This window comes from Sinohyriopsis cumingii, chromosome 7 (assembly GCF_028554795.1).
Source record: "Sinohyriopsis cumingii isolate HCF-2022 chromosome 7, ASM2855479v2, whole genome shotgun sequence".
In the NCBI taxonomy this organism is placed as follows: domain Eukaryota; kingdom Metazoa; phylum Mollusca; class Bivalvia; order Unionida; family Unionidae; genus Sinohyriopsis; species Sinohyriopsis cumingii.
In genome coordinates this window covers 61,635,060-61,662,909 of record NC_142967.1, presented here as the reverse complement: position 1 = coordinate 61,662,909, position 27,850 = coordinate 61,635,060, and the positions used below count along the sequence as shown (strand labels likewise).

At 39.1% G+C, this 27,850-nt stretch overlaps 1 protein-coding gene across 1 annotated transcript in view; it reads left to right on the top strand.

The window, feature by feature from the left end:
• Window positions 1-27,850, top strand: part of LOC149795366 (uncharacterized) — a 43,629-nt gene that overhangs the window by 10,657 nt on the left and 5,122 nt on the right. The window contains exon 2 of the mRNA XM_089965140.1: window positions 26,573-26,854. Within this exon, the coding sequence (XP_089821266.1) occupies window positions 26,573-26,854 (282 nt within the window). The remainder of the gene's footprint in view (window positions 1-26,572; window positions 26,855-27,850) is intronic.

Below are 27,850 nucleotides of genomic sequence, written 5' to 3'. Positions count from 1 at the left end.
GGTGCTCCTGAAGACTCAAAGATGTCACCCTCCAGAAAACCCCAAGGAAAGAAAAGGAAAGGATTGCCACCACGTTTAGCCAAACATGGGGACATGTTATCTGTCCTGTCCAAAGCTTCTCCACCCCTACGAAAAAAACTCATTCAAACGGCCTCCAAAGAGGTCATCGATACCGTGTGCGAATGTTGTTTGAACGTTTTGAAAGGCACGATCCCTTTGTCCAAACACCAGAAACAATGCTTAAGCAAGCATCGTCACGTTCTTCGCCAAATGGTTCGAAAGAAAATTCCCATTCGTCAAAAAAAGAAGATGTTAGTGCAACGTGGAGGTATTTTACCTCTCTTGTTAGGCCCCATACTGAAAGGAGTCTTGGGAACCATGTTGGGAGGACTAGTGGGAGCAAGATAAAAAGGCCTCGGAAGTTCCAAGATCTCAGAATCGACCCCTGACAACCCCATGGAAGGACGAAAACTAGCTTTAGTACCTTACAAACGATGGATGGAATACCATCGGTGGCAAGAACAACACACCCCGCATTTACCTCCCAATCCCCATTTGAGCGAGATGTCCCAGTTACAACACGAATTGCAGTCCTTGATGGATCGCCAAGATTTGTCCGAAACAGAAAAATCGCAAAAGTACGGTCAACTCTTGCAACGACTGCAACTCTTTCACCAGAAAGCTTTAGACGAAACAGCTCTACCCACTCTGAAAGATTTTAAGACCTTGATGAAAAGTCCAGCACCATCACCAGTACCAGTACCAGTACCAGTACCACCAGTACCCGTGACCAAGACAGAAATAGGAGAAGAAGAGGAAGGGTTTCAAACTCCACCAGAAAAAGTACGCAAGTTAACAACACCACCTACCTCCAGAATTGGATGGATTAAAAAGATGATGGCCACCCCTTCTTCCTCACAAGAGAAAAAGAAAGTGAAGACAGAAGTGAAGACAGAAGTGAAACAAGAACCGATATCCCCCGCTCAGACATCCTTCTCCTCTTCGACACCTATTGCTGGCCGCACACGCAAAGCATTACAATCCAAGAAAATACCCCAAGAGAAAAAGAGTAGCATCCTCCAAGAGTGGGTGTCTTATTAACACACCAACCAACACAAAAAAATGGAAAAAGTCTTAGCCAGCATTTACTACGATCCCTCCCATCCTGCAGGTTACGCAGGAGTTCAAAAATTGTATCGTGCTGCCAAAACGCGACTGAAAAGTCTCCGTTTACCTCAAGTGCAACGATGGTTACAAGAACAAGCTACCTACACTTTACACAAACCCATTCGACGCAAGTTTGCCAGAAGTCGCACCCGAGTGGAAGGCATCGATCATCAATGGCAAGCCGATTTAGCCGACGTCTCTCATTTGGCCAGCTACAATCGTGGCTACAAATATTTGTTTTGTGTCATCGACGTCTTCTCCAAATTTGCCTGGGTCGTGCCCTTGACTTCCAAATCGAGCAGCGAGTTAGTGCGAGCCCTGCAACGGGTGTTGAAACAAAGCGGTCGTCACCCTCTTCGATGGCAAACGGACAAAGGCACCGAATTTCTGAACCAAGCTTTCCAAAAAGAATTAAAGAAACGTGACATTCATTTTTTTACCACCGAGAATCCCGAAACCAAAGCCAGCATCGTGGAACGTTTTCAACGCACTTTGAAAGAACGCATGTGGAAATATTTTACGCATCACCACACTCTGAAGTACATCGACATCTTACCGCACCTGGTGCAAGCGTACAACCAATCTTACCATCGAAGCATCGGACGTGCCCCGCAAGACGTGACTCCCGACAACGAAGTGCTGGTGTTTGAGCGCCTGTTTGGTACGTCCCCGACGAGGGCTGTCCCCAAGAAAAGTGGAGAGTTGGCCGTAGGAGATTGGGTGCGCATTGGCAAAACCAAACGCACTTTCGACAAAGGTTACTTACCTAACTGGACGACCGAATTGTTTCGCGTCACTGGACGAGTGCATGGCCGTCATCCTGCCGTCTATAAATTGGAAGACATGAACGGAGAAGTGCTCAAAGGAACGTTCTATTTGCCCGAGTTACAACGTGTCACCAAAAAAGAAGACGACGTGTACGACATCGAAAGCATTCTCGAACGCAGAACCCGTAAAGTGGGCAAACGACGTGTCAAAGAAGTCAAAGTACGTTGGAAAGGATATCCACCCAGTTTCGATTCTTGGATCGACGCTTCGCAAGTCATCGACTATAAAAAGAAGTGACCATCATGCCCTTTCACACAGCAGACGCAGCTACGTCGACCACTCCTCCTTCACCATGTTCTTCTGTGCAAGATTTACAAAAACAACCCTTGTGGGTGTGGTGTGGAGAACGTGTGCCTAAAACGCAAATCGTCTTTTTCTGCCAAATCTTCGTGGTGTATTGTGTCATCGGGGCAGCCATTGCCAATTTGAGTTTGCAACAAGGAGACAAACAATTGTGGACCATTTTATTGAGCAGTTGCATCGGTTACCTGCTTCCTAATCCCTCTCTGAAATTCACCTCGAACGGGAACCCCGGGAACCTTGTGTCCAGTGCCAGTGCCAGTCACCACTTCAATCACAACCAGAACCCCATTTTGGGCGGAGACACGCCTCTGACGTCCACTAACCCCTCGGACAGCCACAGAACTCTGGAATTATGAGTCACCAAAACCAATTTTACTTAACCTTACCCAGTGACAGTTCCATGGAGGTGTTTCCCAAGAACACGTTGTGCTGTTACACGGCCAAATTACCTCAAGCCATCCAGTTAGATCACGAAGCCCATTGGGAAGTGGCTTTAGTAGAAATGATTCACCCGACCCAAGTCCTCAATGTCCTTCCCAATCAAAATTTTTTTGATGTGGAAGTTCATGACGAGCAAATGCAACAGTGGATGGATAGCAATGTCAAATATGACAAGAAAACCCGTACACAAAAGTACACCACCTATCACTTGTTCATTCCCCCAGGCTATTATTTTAGTGGTCAACATTTGGTCAGCACCATAACCTCCAGGTTTAATGTCGTGTTTCTGAAAGCTTTGGAGCATGTCAACAAAAATGTCACCATGGAGTACCACAAAGCAGCTCGTCGCTTCTTGATGAAATTTGAACGGAGTAAAATCCTGTCCATTTTATTTTGTCCTGAATTGTATGACATGTTGGGCGGAGACATGGACATGAGAAAGACCATGATCAAGAAAAACGAATTACCCATCGTTTACGACAACGAGTCTTTTAGCAAGTTATTTCGTGCCCCGGTAGAACTGAACCAAGGACTGAATTTGATGTTCGTGTATTCCGATGTGGTGGAGTACAACGTGGTGGGACACACCTCCGTACCGTTACTGCGTGTCATTCCTTTCAAAGTGGATTCTGCCACGAACACTGACGAGGAAGGTGGAAACACTTACCACGTCCACCGCGAATTTGTCCATCCTCACTATTTGCCTGTCAGTAAGTCGTATTTGGACACGGTCAACATTGCTATAAAAGGAGATCTGGGACAAAATATTCCATTCACCAAAGGAAAAGTCACGGTGAAACTCCATTTTCGAAAACGGTTCTCTCACGACTCTTAAGTCATGTATCCAGTGTACCGAGGGGTTGCTCGACAGCGAGGACACGGTTTAGGAGACATGTTAAAATCGGCCTTTCGTTCGGTGGCCCCGGTGTTGAAACCGATGGTGACACGCGGATTGCACGCCTTGAAAGATGTGGCACTGACGCAAGGCAAAGAATTTCTCCAAAATGTCATCATCGACAAACAAAACCCTAAAGAAGCCTTCATGAGGGCAGGCAAAAATGTCTTGCTGCAAACGGGAAAAGACATTTTAGGCCAACGAGAAACACCTATAAATGCCCTGCACGCTACCGAGTCAGGCATTCAGCAAGGACAAGGCAGAAAGAGACGACGAAGAAAACACCCTTTCACCAGACTTCAAGCGAGAAAGGCCAAGAAAAGAAGAACCGTTCGAGACTTAGACGTTTTCGATTATTGAGAAAAGAGACAAAAAAAAATGATGCACCGAGAATCTTGCGCTTGTTCCAAGACGGAACTGGATCTGTTTGCCATGCCCCCCACGATGATGACGATGCAAGAATCCCAGTGGGTGGAATTTCACCCCGTCTCCTCACTGACCGATTCCGCTCCCATCGAGTTTGAAATCAAAGGACAGCCCGAAGATTACATCGATCTGAATAGCAGTTACTTGTACCTGAAAGTCAAAATTCTAGATAAGACTGGAGGTGCTATAGACGATGAAGCAGTAGCTCCCGTCAACAATTTCATGCATTCCTTGTTCAGTGGAGTGGACTTGTACTTGAATAACAAACTGGTCAGTAGCAGCATGGATACTTACCCTTATCGTGCCTACCTGGAAAATCTCTTGACGTACGGAATAGATGCCAAGAACACTCATCTCAATGCCTGTGTGGTATGGGAAGCTGACGAACCTACCAAGTTTGAAATATTGGAAACTGATGAAAAGAAAGACAACAATGATGGATTTGTAGAACGAAGAAAGAGAATCACGGGAGCCGACACAAGTTTAGAACTGATGGATCGTTTGCATTTGGACATGTGGTTGCAAGAAAAGTATTTGCTGAACGGGGTGGCTGTCCGCCTGAGACTGAATCGTAGCAGTGCCGCTTTCCATTTGATGGCTGATAGTGACGGTTACAAAACCAAAATCCTAGAAGCCAGACTCTACGTACGCCGTGTGGAAGTGTTACCTAAAGTGGGAAACGACATCAGTCAGACGTTGAGCAGAACGACTGCCAAGTATCCCATACGACGCGTGGAAGTGAAAACCTTCACCATTCCCAAGGGACAGCGATCCATGATCGAAGATCATCTGTTCCAAGGACAGTTACCCAAACGTTTGATCGTTGGTATCGTCGAGAATACAGCCTTCAACGGAGCTGCCGAAAAAAATCCTTTCTACTTTCAACACTTTGGCGTGTCCAAAATCGAAGTCAGTCGCGATGGCAAGACCTTGTGTACCCGACCTTTCGAACCTGACTTTACCAAGAATTACTTGAGATCGTACTTGTCCCTGTACGAAGGCACCGGACAGTTAGGAACCAATACCAGTCACGGTATTACGTACGAGGATTATGCAGGAGGCTACGCTTTGTGGGCTTTCGATTTCACTCCAGACCAAGGCAGCGACGAGGGACATTTCCACCCTATAAAATCCGGCCAGATTCGTGTGGAAATTCAGTTTAAAGACCGAGACCCTGATGAAACGGTGAACGTCATCCTGTATGCAGAATTCGATAATACCATAGAAATCAACAGTTTGAGAGAAGTCATCCTAGATTACTAGAAACCATGGAAGACTGTTATCCCTCTTTACCTAGTGGAGAAACGTTTAGTGTTGGATTATTGTTAAAAAATGTTAGAGTTCTTGTTGTTTAGTGTTAAGTGATTTTTGAATAAAAAAATGTTGTGTTTTGAAAAAAATTGTTTGATGTTATATTGTTGGATTATTGTTAAAAATGTTAGAGTTGTTGTTTAGTGTTAAGTGATTTTTGAATAAAAAATGTTGTGTTTTGAAAAAAATGCCTTTGTCTTTTGTTTAGCTATAAGAATGTTGGATTGATGCTCTTTCATTTCTTACTATCCCTCTCATGACACTCACTAAACGTTGCGACTCAAAAACCGTATGGGGGATGTTTTCCTTCACGTCCGCGCTTTGACTTTAAGAACCGGGTTGTTTCCAGTCTAACCATCCATTGTCGACTCATCCTCCTAAGAAGATGTGCTCCAAGCTAGCTAAACTCAACGAAGCCTACGTAAATTTGCATAGGGTCAGACACAGTCTGATACCGAAGCCAGAAGAAATAGAGAATGTGAGAATGTTAAAAATCACTGAAGACCTGATAGAAGAGCTCTTCAGAGAAGAAATGAACAGGGAAAAAGAAGAATGGACAGAGAAGTACAGACTTCAGAGACAGCAGCAACAACAACAACAACAAGAGCAGCAGCAGCAGCAACCTGAACCTGACAGAGGCTTTGTCGATTGCCGTATCGACACCAAAGAGTTCTTCTTTTCTTTCCGAAGAAGACGACCTATCGCCAGAAAGTCTATCCTCAGAGGCCATCGCATTCTTAGAAACTAAAAAAAGAATGCCATAGCAAACAAAAAAAAAACAGCCCTTTTCAGGGCTACCCCAATACTCTAGAAAAGAAATAACGATCGATTTGCCAATGTGTGTAGGTAGAATAGTGTGAAAATAAACACTAACTCTTTTTTAAAAAATGTGAGGGTATGTGTTTGTGTGTTAGTAAGTGCTTAAGTAAGTTGGTATGAATAGTAGATTAAAATCATGTTTTTTTTTTGGTGTTTGAGGTGTATATTTGGAGTTAGATTGAATTGCTTTGCGTATGTGGATAGTCTAATGAAGTGATTTATAAAAAAATTTTAAAATAGTGATGGGTAGCATAAAAAAGTGAGTGAGTGTTTCTTTTAGGTCCGCGCGTTGTTGTTTTTGGTCATGATGTAGGTAACATCAATTTTATGTTTTTTAGGGGGATGTTTTCCTTCACGTCCGCGCTTTCACTATAAATTGAAACTCGCTGGGCAGTCTAGCTACCCTTGTTGATTGATCAACACCAAAAATGAACACGAGACTGTCTAAACTGTTGGAACTTCATGTGCATCTGGAATATGCCAGGCGCCTGTTGAATGAACTGGCCGCGGAAGCCATTGTGGAGGAGGGAAGGATAAGAGAGGAGGAGGAAAGAAGAAAAAAAGAAGAGGAGGAGAGAAGATATAAAGAAGAAGAAGAGGAAAGAAGATACAAAGAGGAGGAGAGAAGAAAAAAAGAAGAGGAGGAGGAGGAGAAGGAAAAGAAGAGAAGAAGAATAAATTTCAGAATCCCAGAGAGCGAAAATTGGGATTCTGAAGCGACATATCCTGCCTCTGCTCTCTCCCCCAAAAAAGTAAAAAGTAACTGGGGGATAAGATGTGTATGTGGCGCCAGGCCTGGAAGGTGCCACCATTAACCAGGTGTCCATGAAGTTCCAAAAAAACAGCCCTTTTCAGGGCTACCCAATACTCTAGAAAAGAAATAACGATCGATTTGCCAATGTGTAGGTAGAGTAGTGTGAATATAAACACTAACTCTTTTCTAAGATAGTGTGAAGGTATGTGTTTGTGTGTTGGTGCTTGTAAGAGCTCAGGTATGTTTGTGTGAATAGTAGATTATGGGTTTCTTTATTGTTTCTTAGCGTATGTGGAGAGTATAGTTTGGGTTTTGTAAGCGCTCACGTACGATTGTGAGGATAGTAGATTATGGATTTTGTTTATTGTTTCTTAGCGTATGTGTTTGTGTGTTTGTGTTTGTGTGTTTGTGTTTGTACCCGCTCACGTAAGATTGTGTGGATAGTAGATTATGGATTTGTTTATTGTTTCTTAGCGTATGTGTTTGTGTGTTTGTGTTTGTGTGTTTGTGTTTGTACCCGCTCACGTACGATTGTGTGGATAGTAGATTATGGATTTTGTTTATTGTTTCTTAGCGTATGTGGAGAGTATAGTTTGGGTTTTGTAACCGCTCACGTACGATTGTGAGGATAGTAGATTATGGATTTTGTTTATTGTTTCTTAGCGTATGTGTTTGTGTGTTTGTGTTTGTGTGTTTGTGTTTGTACCCGCTCACGTACGATTGTGTGGATAGTAGATTATGGATTTGTTTATTGTTTCTTAGCGTATGTGGAGAGTATAGTTTGGGTTTTATTATATGAAATGAAAAAGTAGGGGATGTTTTCCTTCACGTCCGCGCGTTGTTTGGTCATGATCTAGGTAAGATCAATTTTACGTTTTAGGGGGATGTTTTCCTTCACGTACGCGCTTTAAGTATAAGAACCCACAGTATTCGTCGTTCAAACCATTCTGCAAAGAATAAAAAAAGAAGATGGCTTCTAACCAAATGGACAAAATACAAACATTACAAGACGTTTTAGACAACTTAGGAATGATGGAGCAGATGTTGATAAGACTGGTTGAAGACCATTATTCCTATAGTCCCCATCGTGTAAAGATGGAAATTAATAACTTAAAAAAGGTAAAGGACAAGATTAGTGGTGTCATGAAAGAGATAAAGGAGGAGAAGGAGGATGAAGAGGAAAGAATAAGAATAAGCAAATGGAACGAAAAGATTGAAAAAGAAGAAGAAAATGAGAAGAGGAAGAAAGAAGAGGAGGAAGAGAAGAAGAAAGAAGAGCAGGAGAAAAAGAAAGAGAAGAAGAGAAAGGGTGTTGGAGATAAAATAAGAACTTGGTGGAGAAAAAGAAGAAATTAGAAGCAGAAGAAGAAGAAGAAAACCCAAAGGCCCTTTTCAGGGCCAGCCATATTTCTCGAAAAGAGATAGCCTTTCCATTGCCTACCCCTTTTTTAAATTTAAATTTAAATTTAAATTTAAAAAAAAAATCCCAAAAGCCCAAACTCTATTCCCCATGTTAATTTCCCCTTGTCGCTAGACAGACCCACCCTGTTTAAATTCCTTTGACGCTATACAGTCCCCTATTCCCATGTTAATTTCCTCTTGTCGCTAGACAGACCCACACTATAGTTCCATGTTAAATTCCCCTTGTCGCTAGAGTGACCCACGATTTATTCCCATGTTAATTTCCCTTGTCGCTAATCTGACCCACGATTTTTCTCCATGTTAAATTTCCCTTGTCGCTAATCTGTCCCAGGGGGGTCTGTAATGCTAATTCCCATTGTCGCTAATGTATCCCCCTTTACTACTCTTGTCGAAAAGGAAAAGTGGATCATAATACTGAAAGAATCATCAAATGCCAAAGACTCAGTTTGGAAATCTACATTGAAAACATTACAAATCCACAGCTGATCTCACAAGTCAGAGAATAAAATCAACTCTTGTAATCTGGAGAAAAATCTTTATTTATATATGGTACACGTGTCCCGTATTTACACTGTCTAATCACGTGAACATCATATTAATAACAAAATGCCGTAACTTCACTTACTTAAAGTGAAATTAGAATTGTATATACTTTAGGATTATTGTTGAGCAGTACCATCATGTCGGCCAATACTGCGCGTCGGGTAATTCTGCGCAACGATACGTCATTTCTCTAAACATTTGATCACGTGTTATTTTGGGTCAAAAATCCACTTTGTATCAAGAAAGAACGATAAGAAAAGTGATATTCATAAAATGTACAAGAAATATCCCACATTTCGATTCGAAATGCACATGAAAATGTGATTTTTAAATGTCAAAATGAAGACCCGTTCCATGACCTTCTTGAACCTGTAACCCAGAAAATCCTATTTGCTCTGTATCTTTTAGAATCATACAAATAAATAACTTATTTAAAAAATGGAAATGTTTGCCTTAAAAGAAATCTGCATCTTAATCCAAGTTTCCAATATTGCATAAAGTTGTTCCACATGTACAAAACCGTCTGCTACCCAACGTGGCAACTTGCCGCTAGAATGGAATTCTCAAGAAATTGCACTGCGTATAGTCTCTTTCTAAATTCTTTAGTAATTTTTCTCCATAAACAAGACGTAAACACATTACATCCTATTCACTGTTGTTTCTCTTCCACATACTAGCTCATTTTTTCTAAAATGTTGAACGTTACTAAAAAAATTTATAAGATCGGTTTAGTTTGCTTAATATCTCTTGCCATTTATTGACATTGTTTCGTTGAATTTAGTAAACCTAGCTATAAACCTGACCTACTTATTACTCGAATGAACTGCTGACAGAAACAGTCCAAAGTAACGTTGCTCTAGCCCGATTGATCAGCATTACATCTTTTCAGAGCTGTGTGGGGAATAGGCTGACATATCGCGAGTCACGAAAACACCGGGGTGGTATCCCGTGCACCCAAAATTTATATTATTTTGAACAGAATATTCTGGAGACAATTGCCTCTTTTCAAATGGTAAGCATTGCAGTATTTTATTTTCGTCAATCGGTCGCATTCAGTATGTGTTTTGCATCATTATTGGTGACGGAAACCTTAGGTGCGCAGAAATGCCCAACTTCATTGTATGTCTCTTTAAAAGTTCTCGAATTTCAGCGATATCAGGAGTCGAAATATGGTTTCTAATTTTTGGAGTTTCGTGCGCGACTTGATTTTCTTTGCTCAGAAGGTTTAGTTGACAATTGAGCCCATTCTTTTCTATTAATGTTTTACATAACAAGAACTACGAAAGAGCAAATAAAGGTAGATATGCTAGACAAATTCCACCCTCGGGTTAAAAGGCTAGAAAAACTCCACCCTCGGGTTAAAAAGGCTAGAAAAACTATACCCTTGGGTTAAAAAGGGTAGAAAAACTACACCCTTGGGTTAAAAGGGCTAAAACAACTCCACCCTCGGGTTAAAAGGGCTAGAAAACTCCACCCTCGGGTTAAAAAGGCAATAAAAACTCCATTCTCGGGTTAAAAAGGCTAGAAAAATGAAACACTCTGTTCAACAGTTTTCGTATGACACGAAGCATTTGCTGAGTGTCAGACGCACAAGTACGGGTCCGAGGGTGGGATTCTCCTTTACAACACCGATGTATAATGAAACATTCAGTTTAGTAGATTCCTGATGTTGGTATGCCTGCTGACGCTGTAACTACTGACAAATTAAAAATTAAAGAGTTTGTAATAAATACATGCCCCTTCGCACCATCAAAGTAAACAGAAGTAATTTTACACCCGAAAGGGAAAATGTTGTGGAATCAATACACACGTAGTTGTTTACCAGGCCAGCGTGATTTTATGTCTTGCATCGCATTTTATCACGCCAAAATCTCGACTGTTTTAAAACCTACGCCAGTAGAGCTGGGTGCCACGAAAAATAAAATTCTGAATAGACTGCGATAAGTACAACGGTGTACCGCGATTATATTATGGACCAATAATTCAATGCTTTGAGGCAGCAGGGGCCATGACACTTTTTGTAACAACAAAATAACTCAATATTGTACGTTTAAAACTTAAGATAAAAGAAAAGAAAATATGTCAGCTGAAAAGAAAATTGCAGCTCCACTTCATCCAACCTCGAAAATTAAGTGGTTAATACCTATAGTATATGAATTTACTGTGTATGTTAATTGTTTGTACGAGTTGTAATTTAAAAACTAACTAAAGTACGACGATCAAGCTTACACTACAGCTTAGGGGTCTCAAACACGCGGCCCGGGGGCCGCATACGTCCCGCCATACCGTATCGTGTAGCGCGCAAAATGATTGGAGTCGCAAGGTGTCATGAGAGATAAAGGTGATGCGGCCATTGGGTCATCGAAAATGTCCTCATGCGGCCCCCATGGTGGTTTGAGTTTGAGTTCCCTGCTATAGCTGACACATTTTGAAATGCGTCTTGCTGACATAAGAGAGTTTGTTGATAAAAACAGAAATACACCGAAACCTATAATTTACTAGCATTACTATTGACTTAATAAGCAGGGACGCTTTGAGTGGGAAGCCAACACCTGGGTAGGATATTCATGATGGTGGTCAGTAAACACAAAATTCAACAAACGATAAAATATTCAATGGACTTGAGAAATTATGTAAAATTCAGTCACTGTTTTGTTCTTTAATCCGTTTTGGCCACCACGTTGACATACGTGGAACGAGTCAAACATACGTGGCACGAGTCAAACATACGATTAATTAAATGATCATAAGTAGAATTATATCTGTAATATTCAAAATTAGTGACAAATACAACTGTTTTGTAAAAAGCAAAAATTCAAAATTTGAATTACCGTTAAATTCGTAACAAGATTACTGGGAATTTTCGTACATTCCTTACTGACGACAAATACTTAAGTACCAGTACACTGAAAAATTTCCCAGTCGGAGCAGTTGATATTCATATTCTGAACTACTTTTATTCATATGGAACAATATGACGGTGTAAGAAGACAAAGTCACAATCAGAATAATCTCGTCCTTTGCTGTTGTAACATACATATATGTTGCGCATTTAGCCAGAGGCGAATCACCAAACACATCAAACTGGTGTGCATTCTTACAACTACCTCCGATATTATTTCATGACATGACGGAAATGGGCGAGCGATATTCCGATCGCAAAAGTACCGTGGTATGTACCACCGGATATAAATATCGCGGTAAACCGGTAATACCGGGCACCTCTATAGGAACAGGGTACTAATGATCAGGGGCGGAGTTAGGAGTACGCAGGGCCTAGTGCCGACCATGACCGCGCGGGGCCAGAGTATCGGTATCTCGATTGGTCAGAGCTTTGTTACCATCATCATCACTTTTATAGTTGTCAGTCTTCGTTGCACTGTCCACACATGCAACGCTAGAATCCAGAACAAAATCAAAATCCTCTTGCTGTTTAACTACCTCTTTTGGAAAGTACTTATCCAATGCTCCTTTTTGAGTTTTATCAAATTCTTCTCTTAACTTGCGTTTCTTAGCTTTTGCTGCACCTGATTCATACTTGCGAAATCTATCTCGGTTCCTTCCACTCATGGCGTCGACGGCGAAATGGCGAAACCACTTTGAACCACTATTAATAAATGTTGCCGCGCACACCACTATTAAGACACTAGTTGAATGCAGTGTTTCAAGTAGCAGACTGAACTAAATTGATGTGGTATCTATAGGCTATCCGGGTACCTGGACAGGAATTACCATAGACTAGAGATAGACGAGACATGTCCGCCTAGCCCAACGGCTCCCGCGCAACCATGCGAAAATTTAAAAAACTGAAATCCAAGTTATCGGACAGTCGTTGCCCGCTCGTGGCGTTGAGAAAATGGCTGCATATGTCTGCATCTGTGCTGCCACCTGTTAATTGCGTTCGCAACTTTGCAAGCATTACGTGCGGCCTGTATCAGCGTTTCCAATTTACCGGAGAATATAGTTTGACAAACTCATAAGGACTACTGTGGGGTTTGGTAGGGTTGGGGTGGTGTGCTCCCAATATATTATTTAAATTACTATGGAAGTCCCACCCATGATCGATGTTGTAGGAAGTGAAATTAGCGATAGAGAGAGGTAAAGCTCCTAGCCCCCTGCCAGCAATGCCGACAGTTAAATTATTGAGAAAACAAAGTTGAAATTCAAAAGAATAACAATTTAATACAATTCAATATTCAAATGATAATAATTTCCCAAACACTCTTCTCCCTCTCGACCAAGTGATTGCCTATTGCATCCTGTAATTTATAGTGTGAGATCGCTTTTCCACCTGTCCTTGTTTTCTACTCATCTGTATCTCTCTTATCCCGCCAATTCCTTCTCTCGTTCCGACTTCTCTCCTAACTCCTTCTCCTTGACTGCTCCAATTTCTCCTCATCGACTCATTTTCCTCCTCCTCCTCCTTGACTCTGCTATCCGACTATCCTTCGATTCCCAATCGACTTCACCACTAGTCACTATTCCGTCTCTCTCCTAAAGACTCGGGACTAACCACACGGGAAGTCTGTCCCTTAAAAGCTTCCTTTACGAAGCTCTCTTTTCCTTAGAATTTCCTAAGTTTTCCCGCCAATTCACAAATGGCTTCTCGGAGTTATTGCTACAACTTCTCAGCACGATGTTTCACAATGACTGGGGGTTTCTAGTCTACCGTATTCAGTTAAATTCGGGTTGAAATGGTGACCACACCCTCTCTCAACTCCGATTGGATATCCATTCTACCCTGTTCTGTTCAACTTAGCAGACAATGCCCCGGCCGTCTGTCAACGTGGTGAGATTTACGATACCAATAAGGGTCCTTTGTTCTTGAACAAAGCTTTCAACGTCCTCTTGTGATATTTGACACCCAACAGGCTGGGCTCTCGTAACAATTCCGAACAGGACCACTATAGCCGTGGGGTCTAACATATACACATGGCTTCTAACCAATTCCTTTGTTCTTGACTTACGTAATCGCGGCCAGGCAACGTGACAACGACCTAAGGCATGAAGCGCGTGGCCCCTCAAGAGCGGGGCCTGGGGCGGTCGCCCCACTTGCCACCCCCAAACGCCGTTTATGCTAAGGATATGGAAAAACATAAAATAGAGTATATATGGGTTTGGCTGACCAGGATTTGTTAATAATGTAAGTTTTGTTTTAGGAAAAAGAATCTTTTGAGAGCTTATTCTAGTTGTAAGTGAAAACAAAACAGAGACACTGTTTTATTGACGGAATTTCAGTCCTTTAACAGTCTTGAGTTTGGAACACTCATTACTAAAATTAGCACCTGACTCTTTGGTGCGGAATTGAAAGCACGCGTTTCATACACATGCAGGACCAGAAAATGCCGTGGCTCGCATCCTTTCCTGTACACAGAAGCTGACAGCCAGGTTTCGTCTATACTGATAAATACAGGTTTGATCATGAGCACTAAAAAATTTGAAGTTATTGATTTTGTAATATCATGGCGTTTGCATAGGTTTACTATGGGAACTGAATTAGTACCGTGAGTCCTATACACAAGGGATGCGATGAATATGTATATGCATGGTGTAAACAATTAGAAAGCAGTCGCAGTTTTGGCCGTATATTTCCTAGAGTGACACCACACATCAACCATGCAGATACAATCATTGCAGGCTGCATTTTCTTTTAACCTCCATCGTTGAACAAGTGCAAAACTTTCATACTTTCACCCATCATATTCAGCGCCAAATGTGAAGCTACAACTTGTCACTGATTTATTAAATAATCGGTTGACAGGGATTTAACTAGATAACCGTCTTTGCTATTGGCTTGCCAACTTTAGACCGAGTACAAGCAAAAAAGCTGTACAAATAACTTGGTCGTCGGTGCAAAACATCCTGCTTATGGGACAGTCATTTCTGTAGCTGTATATTTTTTGTAAATGTGTTGGAATTCATTATTAATGTGAAAGAATGCTTTGGTGATGATTTTTTTTTTGTGCCAGTTTTTGTTCACTATTATTGTGGTAGATGCATCAGTCACGTGATTTCCTATCGTTCTGCTCTGGAAAATACATCATGCGTGCGTTGGTTGGTCTGTTCTGATGAAAATGAAATGGTTATTTTGAGCTTAATCATCGATTACATTGCATGCACATCCAAGCAATACAATAATGTCTCTGTCTACCGTGGAAAGTACTTTCTCAAAGGTATATTAATAAATGTATTACTTTAAACAATATATATATATATATATATATATATATATATATATATATATATATATATATATATATATATATATATATATATAAAATCCAGATTTGTTCAACTGATGTTACAAATCAGTTATCAAGAAATAGGACACAAGCGCAAAGCATTATTTTATCTCTCTCTCTCCCCTACAAAGAAAACCGAACTAAATTAACAATATGTTATATGTATTATATATACAAAGGCTTGTCGGAAGCTTGAAAGCTGTATTTCACTCTAAAAATATCTAAACTTGATAAAAGGGCACGACATGATTTTGCGGCTCTCACAGTTTAATAGTAGTATGGAAAACATTTGAACCAAGAGGTACACCGAGTCAAGAAAACAATGAATCTGAGCCGGAATCTAAAATGCCGGCCAGACGAAATAGCACTTTTCTAAGGTGGAGTGTTTTTAAATATGTTTCTGTCACGCACTCGTATTAGGATTTTAACAAACAAGCGATGAGGTCACCGTGAGTCATGCAACCGTACACAGACAAGTTTTGTTGATTCGAATGGTGGAAAAGCAAAGTTTTGAGAACACGTACTATTACTGACCACGTGTAGCGATAAGACAAGCCAAGATCGTCCTGTACTTAATTTGTATTTATGTCGTTTATCGACAGTTACTGAGATGAACACCGAGAGTCCGACATGAAACCTTGTCTTTTAAAGGTGTAATAAACCAAATCAATAATCAATACAATCTTCGGCACACGTCATGCTTACAACTGACCAATCTCCAGAGCAGTTACAACGCCTACTCATCAGCTAACTGTGCCATACAAATTTGTTTCGCTGGACTTTTACAGTAGAATGAACTAGTATGAGCGCTAAGTGTATACTGCGCATTTGATAAAAGTGGTTAAAATTTTGTCCATTATGATATGTCCATTTAAATTTGTATATGTTATAGGTCAAGCCGGTTAGGTGACGGACCAGAATACCAGTCAATCTTACCATTGTGCCTGTGATGACTTCACGCATACTACCTTCTCTAATGATTGTACTGGTCATCAGCCGGGTATCTGCACGTGTGTGACATTGACATGCAGCGAGATGTTAATTTAGGGAAAAGTTGGTTTTGTGATCAAAGCCCGAGCGATACTAAGTGTAAATAATTCCACGACACGATGGTTTATTTCCGATTTAAAAAAAAAAATCTTAAAGCCAAACTGGACGATTGAGCTGGATTCCAGCGTTTAGGATCATCGTTGTGTTAGGCACTACAAATACCTCGCTCGTAATATTATTTAAAACTCAGTTTGGGGAAGGAATGCAGCTGTGAGTCATGAGTGCTATGGTAAATTAAAATAATGTTCGCAATAATGTTCGCAAGAAATAACAGTACTCTGCAACACCTCCGCTAAGTAAGCGCCTCTGCTGTCTGGTGATTTCATATGCACTTTTGAACATTATCCCTACACTGGCCAGCTCGGCGGATACGTAATGTTGAGAGTCAGACAAAGTAGTTGCAAACACTTGACCCCTTTACGTTTATTTTGTTCTTCTGATTTTCTAAGGTCAATGTACTATATACCTTTGGGTGCAATTTGAAGTTACTAAAATTCTTTGCGAAAACGTATTTTTATAAAACGTAAAATTCTCCATGCTCATTGCAGCATTAGCTCGTCAAATCTTCAGTGTCGGGAGGTGCATACTTTTCACGCGTTGTCAAACCCTTGATTTTCGGAGTTGTGAGGAATATACTTTGTTTTTTTAATCTATCTATTTATTAACTTGTTAGCTGGGGTGAGAAGACTGGAAACAATTATGGAAGTTTTAAATTCCGTAAAATATAGAGAGGTAACATTGTAAAAACAATGATAAAGTAGAAATAAACAGCGCCAACTCTATTTCACTTGTTTTTGAACGTGCTACATCATTAGTGATATTGTTCCACCAAAAACAGAAATATTTCGCAATTGAAATATGTTTTGGTTGTACTAATTAAGTAGTCAAATATGACTGTCCATAGCTTTGTTGAAGCATTTTTTGACAGTTATATTCTTTCAGTAACTTATGCGTCTTTTTCTCAAACTAATGACGCTCCCTATATCATTAATACGCCTATATGTCAGGTGTACAATATCTAAGTCATATTAGGCAGACTTTCCGAAAGACCTGACTAGTTCCAGGTGAATTTATAACGATTACATCTTTAAACACGTGATGTAGTAATGTTGTCAACACAAATTACATGTGCAAAAAAATGTAAATTTATAAAATGTTTCGTTTTGACGCTAAGCTTGTCGTCTGTCGTCCTACTTCCAAAGTCTAATTTTATCTGCACACACACACACACACACACACACACACACACAGAGCCGGCAGTGTGTTAAAAAAATTCACAATGATGTATATTTACCATCCATTGGTCTGGAGAAGACTAGCACGTAAGAGACACAAGACATGTTTGTGTAACTAAGTATGAACAATTTCCATTCAAGTAAATAATAGGGGAAGTATTTGTATTGCCACCCTGGCTCGACTTATATGTACTGACCTTTTGGACGGTAAACTGAAAGGAAGACATAAATAAATGACAGAATTCCCCATGTGCACAAACGCAGACAGCGCCTACTTTACTTTCAGTTTGGTGCGTATGAAGCCAATATGCACACGGAAAAGTTAATATTGTAAATATAAAAGGCAAAACACACCGCCCACATATTTTATGGGTGCGTTTCCTATTACTCTTTTCAATATATATATATATATATATATATATATATATATATATATATATATATATATATATATATATATATATATATATATATATATATATAAATGACGATATAATTTCTTTTCTTTCTCATATATGCCTGTAGAATTAACTCTCTGAAATAATGATGTGTATGTGTCCATACATTACATTCAAATCTGTTTCGTTCAGCCTACTCCATTACTATACAAATTTATTATATACCTAATCATGAAATATAGACTTATTGGCGAGATAATTTTCGTATTTTTTTCCTCATGCCTCTAGTTTCGCGTATGGAAAATGTATCCTTATATTTTCACATATGAAAAATGTATCCTTATATTTTCACAGGTGAAAATATACGATTTCCCATCATGCCATGCGATGTTTGATTGGGTGTGCCTACATAGGTTGTACCGGCAAAAAAAAAAAACGAGTACTTTGTGAGCTAAAACAAATAAATAGAAACTACCTTGCATCTGAGACATGGAAATTAATCTTAAAAAAAGAAATTTGTCCAGACGCCGTTCGCGTCTCTCAAAAGTTATTTCCCTTCACTTCCTTGACAATAATGACAAATCCGCTGTTGTGCATTGACGAATCGGACTTTGTTTTCAGACAGGGTCAAATAGTTTACACATGACAAAAATGTAATTTACTTTGACACATCAGTTCAGACAAATCCTTCCGCTTTCTTAAGTCATGTATATTAAAATCTCCTGTTTTTGGTACCACACGATGAAATATATCCGGTATTAATGTAGGAAAAGAAAAAATCCTTTCTATATGCGATTTTTAGGCGTGGGAACCGACTGATGACCATTTGTAGTGTTTCCCCCATCTTAAGTTCAGATTTGTTGGATGGCAACTTCATGTTTTGATTTTACATGTATTTTTTTTTTCTCGAATAGATGAATGTCTTTGACGCGTACGAAAGAAAGAAAAAACTAACATCTTTTCAAAAAGGCAGGATATAGATGAGAAGGAATATAAAAATAAAACAACTAAAATAAAAGAGAACTAGTTCAACCCCGAAACATGTCTACCTTTGTTGGCAATTTTAAATGACTCAGTACGTGTTCGTGTTACATTCATTTTTATACTCACCTAAATAAGGTATAAAATAACTGAGGCAAAATGTTCACATCAACAGAAATGCTACATCTAAGAACTGTTATAATTTTTATCATCGTTACGGTTATGTTGTTTACAAAAGACTTGAAACTTAACATGAAATCCCCACATTTCCAATGCTTGCTTTCCAATATGAATTCACGTTAAACATTTAATTGTAGCGCCTAATTATTGAAATATTGACAGACTGTAAAACTATGGTATTTTGCATACGAGATGGCCACCCACCATTGTAAAAGATACCGTATATGCTGTGTATAAAGTTAAATTTCGAGTACAGTGTTCAAAATATTATCTTTGATTTACCGTTAGTGCTAGCTTATAAAGTCGGGTTCAACCGCAAACAACATATACCCTGATATGCCGTCGCAAAAATAATGTGCGCAGGCAGATTATGATTTGTGTAGTTTGTTCTGTTGGGTACTCCCGAGATACTGCATAGACCTAGATCTGCCGGTGCATTATGCAATTTACAGCTGGCTCCGACCTAGGCAGTTAAGAAACCAACAATACATGTACATTGTATTTGGTTACATTAAAATTTACGAGTGCGTCATTGGCCGTTGGCTTCGCGCTAACATCAACAAATCTAATCGCATAAACAATCAAGTGTACGTTTAAAATCTAATTAATTCATTAATTTCTTAACTTTCAAACCTTTCACTACAATACGGGATTACCTATTGGGCGGGTGCCTTGGATCAGCTGTCTTTTAATTTATAAATTTCCAAATTTATATTAATAATTAAATGTTTATATTTTTTTTGGAGAAAAATATATATTGTGTAAATAAAGTACCATTACGATAAAAACAAATTGCATGGTAAGGAAAACATAACGATACGATATTGTTTTTCATATTTTTTAAAACCAGTTTTCTAGTGCCGCCACTTAATGGTTTTAAAGAATGTTAGTGAGTTGGGTAACTAATGCAATGGTACAAGCACTTTTGTTGCTAAAGGATGTGATCTTTGTACAGTAACTGTATTTCTATTCAGTCGACACGTGTAAAGCCACACGCACAAACCAAAAATGCATATATTTTGTATATATATATATATATATATATATATATATATATATATATATATATATATATATATATATATATTAATAGTTGGCATTTTTCCAGTCTTATTCAAATCGAGATAACCTACTTAGCGGAGATCTGACCAACACCGATGCAAGATTATTTTCCGTTAGACTGACCAATCAAATTAGAGCTTTCACATTCCTGTAAGTGTTAAACTTATTCAGAATACTAACATATCATTTCCAACGATAACTCCTCATAACATGAAATGCAGCCCTTTACCTGATAAGTTACAAAAACTAATTGGACTGTAAATTCTAAAGGTTGACAGAACTTGAACCTTTATCGGTGTCTGTCAGATCTACTTACTAGAGTTAGATCTCAATTTGAGTCAGATTGATTTTCCTCACTGGCGACAGCAATGCCTGTTAGGCTTTAAAATTGCACGTCATTTGGACAATGTTGACATAGCATAACATACAAGCAAGTGATTTAGAGTGCGCCTAAACCTTAATATTTTTGCCGATTGGTGATTCGTGGAAGTTCTGTGTCACTAATATGCTAACATTAAATATTTGACAAAATGAAATTATGCATATCCCTTTTGTTCGTCCAATAACTGTAAAGTCCTTCAAGACTTTCATAACTGTATAGTCCCTCAAGATTTTGATAACATGTTTGAGATGAATGCTTTGGCCTTCGTGTTCCTCTCAGTTATGGTCGACAGGTATACATGTATTTACTCCGGAGAACAGCTGATTCATTGACTTGCGCCCAGTTGTGTATTCAACAAATCATTGTATACAATAGATACACATACCCATTCATTCATTCAAAAGATACATTGTTGACCTAGTCCTTTGCCTTGAATTATCTTATTTCATTGGATGTATTTATTTCTTTTAAACAGTATCTTTAACTCAGTCCAAGGTTACATGAATTTGATATACCCGATCACTGGAAATTGGAGCTTCGTGCTACCTGCCGATATTGTACTGAAGTCTTTGTGCTGCGTATTAACCGACACATATTTATTACGATCACGCTATACGTTTACGGCCTTGTTTCAAAACCTAGATAGGCAAAACGAAGACCAGCGAGTTTTTAATTTTCATTTTTGGTCATCGTGAACAAATCTGATATTTCGGAGGACGACATTTTGACCGATGGTGATAATTTTATTACTTTCAGTTACAATGATTTTAAGTATGTTTTGTAAAGTAGGAAACATCAGGAATATGGCCTATGCACAGATTTCATTCAAGAAACTAGAAATTTGATATCAGTCTGTTTTGTGTTGTTTTGGGAGATTCATGGGGTCTCTAGACTGAGCTTGTGAGAATATTCAGTCTAAGAACTGGTACACCCAAACTGTATTTGTTTAGTTACAAACGCACGATCTCTCTCTCTCTCTCTCTCTCTCGATCTCTCTCTCTCTCATCAAGAATGGAACAGGGAAGGCTATTAGTCGTCACCGGAATCGACCATCTCGCATAAGAAAAGCCTGAATTCGTCGATGTCATCTTCACCATTTCGTGACAGATATGCCTTCCTACGTCCAATCACCTTAACAAAACACTTAAAGGTAACCTTCCAGACAACACCCTTCCCGTCACTATGCACGTTTGTTCATTATACACCAAACATCTCACTCGAGGTGGGAATCAAAACCTACAAGGAAGAAAAAAATGGGGGTGGGGCAAGTGGTATCAACATACCCATCAGAGAAACTTATTTTGATTGGGAGGATACCCAGGATTAATTTTTGCAGGGGAGGGGAGTACGAATTTCATGCTACGCTACTGTAACAAACGAAGCTAGATTCCTCGTTAGCAGCAGAAACAACCCCTTTGTAGTTAGTTACTTCCCAGTTTCCCCAGACTTAAAACAGATCATTCGGAAGCACTGAAACTAGAATGAATCTTCTGAACCTCTGAAGGGAGGAAATTCATAACTTCTCTTACTGTATACCTAGAAATCTCAAGGACGATCTGGTGCGTGTCATCCTGACCTAGGACAGAACTATATATGCAGGCACATACATTTGCAAAGACAGTTACTGTCTCATCCACAAGCATATGTATTGAGACCAAATCTGTCTCATCCGCAAGTATATGTACGAGGCCAAATCTGTCTCATCCGCAAGCATATCGACGAGACCAAATCGTTTCTAAGTTCGGTTACAAGAGTTAGCTTTACTATCAGTCACAGGTTAGGATGTCAATCCAGAACTGTAATCCATCTCCTGACATGCAAAATCCGTGCGTTTAGTATCTTGGCGACACCGCTGATTTTAGAAATTGTAAGAATGATCACAAAAGTCAAATTAAGCTGCTACCGACTGATCCATGGTGGACCAACATAGAACACACATGTGAAGTGCCATATCAGACGCTGTAACTGTGAACTTAATGCGAGTTTAATCTAAATATAAAAGCTAACCTTCCCGATGCAATATTGTCAAAATTTCTAACGGACACCTTTGCAACAATATTTTCCTAAGTAAATATTCCTGAACTCTTTACATGATTTCTTTGTCATCATCATCGTCGTCGTCTTCTTCTTCTTCTTCTTGTACATCTTCTTTTCAGTATCTTGCTACAACGTTCTCGCGACACATTTCCCATACTACATCCTTTCCTGATCATATGTTTTCGGGTAATTATGGTTTAGTACATATTGTAAAATCTGCTCATAGATGGCGTTGATTTTCGCAACGTATGGTTTCATCCTTTGTTTTCAGCCCTGTTTGGTTTGATGCGTTTATCGTCATTTTTCAGAACTTGATAGGCTATGCATGGCGGCAAGTATAATTGGCAGAGGTATAACCCGGGGAAGAACCACTAGCCCAAGTGGTTGCTACTGGCAAGCTTTCTCGCATACCCATGTTGACCGAGCCGAAACGCGAACCCACATGTCAAAGCGAGCACCTTAGACAAATAGGGCAGCATGGAATTAGCTAGTACTAATATTAGTACCCTTACTCCTACCTAGTTTACAGGGTATTAACATGAGCATATGTCATTCACAACCGGCGCTCTTTTAGCCTAATGTCAACATTTTGAACATATTACTGGAACATAATCCAATAAATTGAGTAGTCCTCTTATTTAATACCGGAAGTATCGATAATCATTGTAGAAATAGTTGCAAAATCTCGTTTACCTTTTTTATCCGATATTTTCGTTGAGATCGTCCGCCATATTAGTTCAAATAATGATTACTTCCATTCTCAGCCTCATTTGTTGGGTGCCATATAAGGACATTGAGGCCTTGCTTTGAAACGTAAACAAATTGTAGTAAAAATTTGGCATGGTTTGAGTCAGAAATTCTGCTCATTAAAAGTAAATACAGTTTATCGGCAACTTTGAAATTCCACCAAGAAGCCATTATTCGCCACTTGATTGATAATAACATAGCGTAGAATATCTAAATATGGTCTGGCAAGCCTTGCATAGAAAAGGGGTCAGGGCGAGAGTCTCGCGTTATCTGTCATGGCGGACAAGGTGAGGTTAGTAACCATTCCAATTTATTTTATCGTGTAAGGGATTAATAAATTCAAAATAAGCCAAACTTCTTTCACAACATGATTATACTTATGAAGTAGATTTCTACACTGTTTGTTTTTCTGATTTCAGTGATGTTTATTTTTTGGGGTTTTTTTTGTTCCATTACATGATATGGGATCAGTTCGTAGCCTCAATCACAACAAATCAAGTTGAGGCTACGACATCGTAGCTAGGAATTAGGTCAGAGCTATTCCCTACGATAAACAAGCAGTTACACAAATAAACCCATCTTTGTTTATTATAGATATAAAAGAAATTATGAGCCAATAACTAAAAAATAAACATATAGCTTACTCATTTTAGGACCGTTTTTCATCAATTTTTTCCGGGGGGGGGGGGGGTCTTTATTATTGAATCTCTGTTTGAATACTACTCCACTCCTTTCATTCAAACATGTAGAAATTCGGATTTACAGTCGTCCTTTGTATTGAATGTTTGTTTTATTCATGTAACTTGTTTCTTCCCCTGACGAAGAGCTTGATTTCTTCCGAACGCTGTAAAAGGGTTTTCTTACTGCGCCGTTGTCAAGCAAGCACGTGTGTGTGTGTGTGTGTGTGTGTGTGTTCCTGAAAGAGAAAATTACAAGCAAATTATATGTAGCTGGTTTATCCAACTGACGAAGAGCAAGGGCTAGTAGTATAACCTCTGGTATACCGCCCATTTCCTAAAACCAATGATATTTAGGACATGATATTTAGGACATGACATAGAGTGGTAAGTTTGATGCATGACCATAAAAGCATTTTAAGTTCACATTATTGTCTAACTTTTCCAAAAGTGCACAATCGAAAGCCTCTAAATGACAGTGGTTTCTTCTTTTTTTTAAAAATATTCATACGATATGCGAAGGAACCCCCGTGTGTTGTTTGGTAATTATTTTCTATTTAAGAATCGGTATTTCTTCCTCCAAAAAGTGTCCAAAAATATGAAGAAAAATGACATATTTCGTGTTTAGTCAGTTTCTTTTGGTGGTTTTGGATCTGTTTTAAATAAATTCGGAGATCAATTTTTCGAAATATTAGTATCCGTATCTTTTGTTCTCTTTGGTGCGGCAATGAATCCGAAAATACTATAAAACACATTTTAATTTAAATAATTTGATTGGATACACAAAATCAACAGAAATATCAAGACATCACACTGAGAAACGTTGCCTAATGAAAGGTAGTTACCAAGTTTTCACGCTAATTTCTACTACTTAAACATATTCTTTTCAATTTAATGGGGTGTCTTTTTGGAACCGTAGGTTGCAAATGCCTATCTAAAATACCACCACCTCCAATTTTCCCACCCCCGTGTATTATAACTCATCTATTGAGTAATCCGTATTACATCGTACTGATACACTTATTAGGAGACAACATCGATGATCTCGTGCCGGTTTTAAGTTTTGCAATGGCTAGTTGACACTTTCGTTCTCTCCAATCCACTTCACAGATTACTTGGTGTAAACTTCTGTCTAAGCAATATCTGTGCATAAAGTTTACATTATTATTAATGGACCACCTGCATAGATAAAACACTATACTTATAAATGACATTAATACGTTGAGGGTACGTGCAATCCTTGAACGGCCTCCAGATAAAATACATGTAAATATCGATTTATAGTGTTCGGATTCCACGCTATGTTTCATCAAATTATAATTAATGTTTCTGTTGCATTATATATACCAGTGTCTCTATTGTCATGTCCTATTGCTAAGCTCGATCGGTCTGATAAATTATGTTTATCCACGATTTGATAGCGAATTAAAATGTCAGATGGAAAAATATATATTTATAGACTGTACAAGAGTTCAAATCCATAGCGTGTTTACCTATATAGGCACACCTGGGTTACTAATGAGCTTGCCGCGTCGTGTAAATTTGTAAGCAGCTCGGGTGACACACTGTTCCATAACATGGGTAAAAGCAAATATTTCTCATCAAGGAACAATGATTGTAAACAAAATGTAAATTGAAAATTTCACTGAGTAACGAACACCAATCTAATAAAGTTTTATTCTTGACTGATCTGAGCGATGTGTACAAGTGCACCTCAAAATTGCCGCGTAATATATTTTGAATATCTATCGAGCTGACTATCCCATTTCTGTGCCAGTAACACAAGTATTTACATTGGTGCAGAAATAGCGCGTGTTTTTAAAAAGCCCATGGTTTTCAAGATCATTCGTTCCACATAATGAAGGGCAACGAAGAAAGATGTAAAACTTAATGCACGAAATTTACATGGCAGATCCGTCTGAACCCTTGACCTCTCCATCAAACCGTGATCTAATAACTGAGCAATAAATAGATAAATCTTGGTCTCCTACAAAATTCATATACATAGTAGCCGCATTCGTTTATGTTGTAGGGCAAACATAATGTACTGGGGCAAATCGGTAATTAATTTTGTAATTGTTGGTGAAAGGGTACATTTTGCTATTATCTGGTCGAAGAGTTTATATTTATGGATCAGTGCAAGAAGAGAGTATTCGGTATACGTCGCGAGGCGGTAGTGTTTACATTAAAATATTCACGCTGGTCGTCCCTTTCCCTAATATTTAAGGACAAATGAAATAACTGTACAGTGTGCTCCAAACCTTCACTGCATTTGCATGGCAACTGCACAGAAATTTTTACATTTAATGTATGGTCAGAGAATATACCTAATATACATATAGCAGCCACTTTATCGGCTTTCCATAATAAGACCCCCTCCCCGCAGATAACGACGGATTAATGACGATAGCAATATATATAATACTATAGTTGAGATCTTGCAAATGTTCTTTTTCAGTGGACACCAAACAACATTTCAGATGCGTCCAGATAACAGAACACACTCACGAAGGATTTTGTTTTTAGCCCATATTGTGTATGGCCTATTGTTTGCTTGTTTTGTTTTTTAAATTTATATCTATCTTATCCTGTGATGATTGGTATTCATTCGTTTCATTATGATTCCCAGTGGCAATAATTATTGTAATGAATGCTTTATATTTACTTTACAGAAAAGGACAAATTAACCGCAGAACAACGTCAAGGTTTGATAGATACGATCAACTTCAGCCTTCTAGGGGAGGAAACCCTTAGAAGGGCATTTGAAGGGCAAATTGTGCCTCCCACTTGCGTTGCTAAGGGTGCTCTTGCACTCTGCTCGAGATTAAGGACGGAGCTTGAGTCGGCTAAAAGCACCGTTTGTAAACAGGAGGAGGAGCTTCAGCGCTTGAGGAGGAGTAGACAGGTCACGCCCAACGTAACGTCTACCCCGATACGAGATTCCAAAGATTCAAGTAAGTTTATGATCGTCTACACTTATCTACACTTTAGTGATAGTGCTTATCGTCTATTTAACGCCCATTATCGTAAAATTTCATCTCTCGATAACATATCGTTATTAATTAGGATTGCAACAAGAATGAATTTCCATTGGGGGAAGAGACAGATTTTAGAAAGGAAGAGTCTGTTTCCTAGATAGGATTACTTTTTGCACTCTCGATCAACCAGTTACAGGCCAGATTGGGACATATTAGTAAGGAGATGGAGTATACACTGGCGGCTCGATGGATGACGAAGAGGCTGCAGCAGACTTCATTAGTGAAATTCACATCATAATATATTGCCCTGAAACATATCGAAATCAAACATATTTTAACTCCATCATATTGTCCAATTCACCATCAGTACTTCAGTCACTATACAAGAAGTAGTTGGAAACCCATTACTGAACAATATTCTCATCAACATACCGACCTGTGTACCTCTTACAGCATTGTTAGTTTCCCAGCCATGTAGCTATTAAAGGCAATGCAAAAGCAGACCGCCTAGCTAAAATAGCCCTCTCTCTACAAGCATCTGATTTTAAATACCAGTGATTTTAAACTTCATATAAAATGTAAGTGGCAAGCATCGTGGAATGATGATGTGAATAACAAATTCCTTCTGATGAAAAACCTAGTCCTACATGTAAGACCTCGAAGCTGATATTTATGTTTTTGGCTACACTAAAACATAAATAACATGTGATACGTCTTACATGTAGGACTAATGAAACACCAACCTTAGGCGAATCCGCGAATGATCTACTTTTTACAGAACCATCGGTATGGACGAGGTGGTCGTTGCAAAATTAGAATTAGTCATATTTATATAACCCACTTATACATATTAATGGACGAAGACCCACCTGAGTGCGTTGCTTGCAGTGAACCCTTCACTGTGAAGCACATTATGATGGATTGTTTCGATCTCCAACCCACACACGATCGTTACTACAATGTTCAGCACAT